The 3,787-nt window shown below is 37.5% G+C and overlaps 1 protein-coding gene across 1 annotated transcript in view; it reads left to right on the forward strand.

Annotated features, from left to right (window-relative positions):
- LOC119592515 (40S ribosomal protein S3a-like) overlaps positions 1 to 3,050 on the forward strand; it is a 5,711-nt gene extending 2,661 nt beyond the window's left edge. Inside the window, exons 3-5 of the mRNA XM_037941364.1 lie at positions 1,877 to 2,073; positions 2,423 to 2,710; positions 2,880 to 3,050. Of these exons, the coding sequence (XP_037797292.1) occupies positions 1,877 to 2,073; positions 2,423 to 2,710; positions 2,880 to 3,029 (635 nt within the window). The 3' untranslated portion in view covers positions 3,030 to 3,050. The remainder of the gene's footprint in view (positions 1 to 1,876; positions 2,074 to 2,422; positions 2,711 to 2,879) is intronic.
- Positions 3,051 to 3,787: the final 737 nt, after the last annotated feature.

The raw sequence follows: 3,787 nt of genomic DNA on the forward strand, positions 1-3,787 counted from the left end.
AGAAATCTATATATTCTGTAAGTGTTACAATTAATTTCAAGAAAGTCTTAAGATTTAGTACTCGCATGGTATACCTATGATAGGTATTTTTATGAGCTGTGATAAATTTTTTTCCCCCAGCTTGCTCAGAGTTTACAAATATATAATGGCTAGAGGAATAAGGCAGTCAGTAGTGGTGTCAGGGATCTTGTGGTAGTGTGAGAGTTTAGGATGGGGTTCATTTGTCTTTTAGTTTGAGAGGCCTACATCTTTGATGGCTGCAGTCCATTTGTAAACTTTTACTGAATTATAATATTAATGTATTACTCTTGATGCCTGGCATGGTAATTGGGGTAGGTATGCCTAATGTTATGACAAAGATTGACATAATGCTTTTGTGGGGAAGGTATGAAGAGAGCATGGACTTGTATCTTGTTTATGATGTAGCTGTAAGGTATAGTTTTCAATCATGATGACCTAGACCCTTTAATATACATTTGTGCAAATTATGTATAAACAAAATCCTAGATTTGTGTTCTTTCAGTAGCCAGCACAGTTGGAGGTAGGGATACTAGGTGTAAAATTGCAATTTGACCCTATTTTTTGTCATTAGTGGTCAATATCCTTCAACTGAAACCCTTTCTGGAATGCAAAATCATCTGACTGGCAAAATAGATCCTAGGCAAATTCAACTGTGGTATCACAACCCATCAGAGGTGGAGGTTCTTGGATGGTTAACCTTCCTTGCCACATGTTCATTCAGTTAATGTTTAATTTGAGACTTGGCTCCATACAATCTAAAATATTTAAATTTGGTATTTTCTAAAACCTGTCAAATTTGGTGTTGGACTCGTATTGATGTCTATTAACTCGGGTTATTGTGTGCATGGAAGTATATTTACCTCACCTCACCTTGATCATGACCTCTCTCAAAAGGTGCATAATTTAGATGTGTCCTGTTTCTATTATGCCAGTTAGGTTAGGTGATGGTTTTGTATTGCAGGCAAGTGGTTGTTGGTTGTGAAAAATTTAACACCCCTCCCCCTGCATGAGGGCTTTTAGGGTTCAGAGCCCCAAAATTATATACAAAAATACTCCACAATCTAACTCCACCATGATTATGAATTGATATCTAGAGGTAATGTCATTATTTCATGCATAGGCTGAAAATCCCAACAATTTGACTAATAATTTGATAAACTAGGTCGTGTCTTAATTATTACATCCTGAAAGCTTATTGTAAATGGCAGATCTTATTAGTGTTTAAAAGATAAGAATTTCTCATGGTCTTCATTATTTGCAAATGATGCACACACTTGTGCAAGTTTTAAACACAAGAAAATGTATATTTTCATATTCATACCATAATAAATTTATATGCCTGGCATTTGCTAGCAAATACAAAGTGTGAAAGGCAGTAAATGACTGTCAGGTTATGTCAATGCTAGACTTCTTGCTGGCAGAAAATCTACGTTATCCCTGATACTGATTTTATATAACCACTGGTGCAGAATCCCCACCTAACAAAGAATAAACAAATAACTTGTATTCACCAAGATGCTCTGTTCATTTAAGATTATGGAAAAATCTTGAGTAGGGATAGCATTAGTTTTTCACACGGGGGGGATAAGCCTTACAACAAAAGATTTTTTAATTGCAAACATACTATTGTCATCTTTCAAGGTAATGGAATAGGAAAATACTTGAGATTAAGTAGGTAAAGAGATTGACTCCTTTATGTCTAAACATTTGTGTATAGAATTTTTAACTAGCTGAGAACAGATGTGCCTGCAGAAAATTGGTCAATTCACTTTTAACAGTTTCCTTGTATTTTGTTTAGTCTTTTCATCCTAGACCTCGTATCAAGCAGAACTAACCAAATTTAATTATATTTTAGAAATTGCCTCTGAGGGTCTGAAGAGTCGTGTGTTTGAGGTCTCCCTGGCTGATCTCCAGAATGAGACTGATGCCGAGAGGAGCTTCCGCAAGTTCCGCCTCATCGCTGAAGAGGTCCAGGGCAAGAATGTTCTTTGCAACTTCCATGGTTTCAGTTTGACCACTGACAAGATGAGGTCCATGGTCAAGAAGTGGCAGGTTAGAGATTGAAAGGGTTTTATTAATCCTTCATTCAGTAATTTGTAAACTCCATGTGAAATTTTTAAAATGTCTTTTTCCTCTCTAAAGTCTTAATTTTGCTATTGAAAACCCCCATCCCTATTAAACTGAAAAGTTAGTCTTATTGTTTTAAATTTGTTAAGTTCCAGGAGAATCTTTTGAAAATGCAGTTTGTGATACTATATCAACTTTTTAAAATAATCTGGAACAAAAGCTATTTATTTTAAAGTAATATTTTATTGAGCAACTTTAAATTTTTTCCCTTTGGAATTGCATTTATTTCTAGTCATGTTTTATAGTCTAAAATTTACAATTTTATTTATTCTAGACTCTGATTGAGGGAAACACTGATGTCAAGACAACCGACGGATACCTGCTCCGTGTCTTCTGTGTGGCTTTCACCGAGAAGATGGCTAGTCAGACAAAGAAGACTGCCTATGCCCAGCACATGCAGGTGAAGAACATCCGCAGGAAGATGGTGGACATTATCACCCGTGAAGTGGCCAGCAGTGAGCTGAAGGAAGTGGTAAACAAGCTCATCCCAGACACAATGGCTGATGATATCCGCAAAGCCTGCAACTCCATCTACCCCCTGAAGGATGTACACATTCGTAAGGTAAGATTGGTATGAAAACAGATGTATGATAGTTGTTAGGACTAGTAAATCGGTCTTGGAATAATTAAAAACCTTAGTCATTGCCAAGAAGGCAGAAGTGTGGTTGTGTTAGGTACATTGTACTACAAAGTTTTGAAAGCTTGATTATTAATCAATTATTTTATTGCAGGTCAAGGTTCTGAAGAAGCCCCGTTTTGACCTTGGCAAGTTGCTGGAGATGCACGGAGAAAGCGGCAAGGCCATTGCCAGCGGTGAGGATGTTGGATCCAGGGTTGATCGCCCAGACAATTATGAGCCTCCAGTTCAAGCCAGTGTCTAAATAAATAATAAGGACAGTGAATATATTTTCCCTTACCCTTAAATCACAAAAGTGTTTCCCAGGTAGGTTTAATTTGAACAATATTGAAATGAAATGCATTCTATCCAGAAAAATGGTGCAAACATAGACCAGTAACCCACTGGGAGCATACGACCAAAACAAAATAGTGGAGTAACCTCCCTTTTACCATGAATCACGCATATATTTTGGTTCCAAACATTGTCTAAGCTTTTAGGCTTAGTCAATATCCAGTTTACTGTTTCAGACTGCTTAAGTGCAATTAGGCTATCCCAAAGCCCTCATCCGGACGCGGTATTTGACACGTGAAGATTACTTGGCTTGTCCGCCAAAGTATTTTGCCATAATTTTATGGGCTTCATAAAACTAGTCAAGATACCCACTTTATGAGAAGTAAACCAAGATGAGAATTCGTTACACAATATCTTGTTACAACGATCTTGCAATCAAGGTTTACTAAGTAGTTTACCCCTCAATGAGGTAACTTCTCTAATGACCTGCCGATCACGATCGCTCATCTAAACATTACTTTAGGCGGGACCTAACTCTCACCAATATGTTATTAGTGAAGATGACTTGTACCGGATATCCGTAATATAGCACATTGCCCGCCCTACTATTAATATTAAAATCACGATGCCAAATGCGATAGCTTTGTGTGCCGCAAATAATCCACGCTGGTGGACAGGACACGCCTAGTACTCCTTGGTTGACAGGACAAATTGCGTGTTATCCCCCCC

This window comes from Penaeus monodon, chromosome 30 (assembly GCF_015228065.2).
Source record: "Penaeus monodon isolate SGIC_2016 chromosome 30, NSTDA_Pmon_1, whole genome shotgun sequence".
NCBI classification, from domain to species: Eukaryota; Metazoa; Arthropoda; class Malacostraca; order Decapoda; family Penaeidae; genus Penaeus; species Penaeus monodon.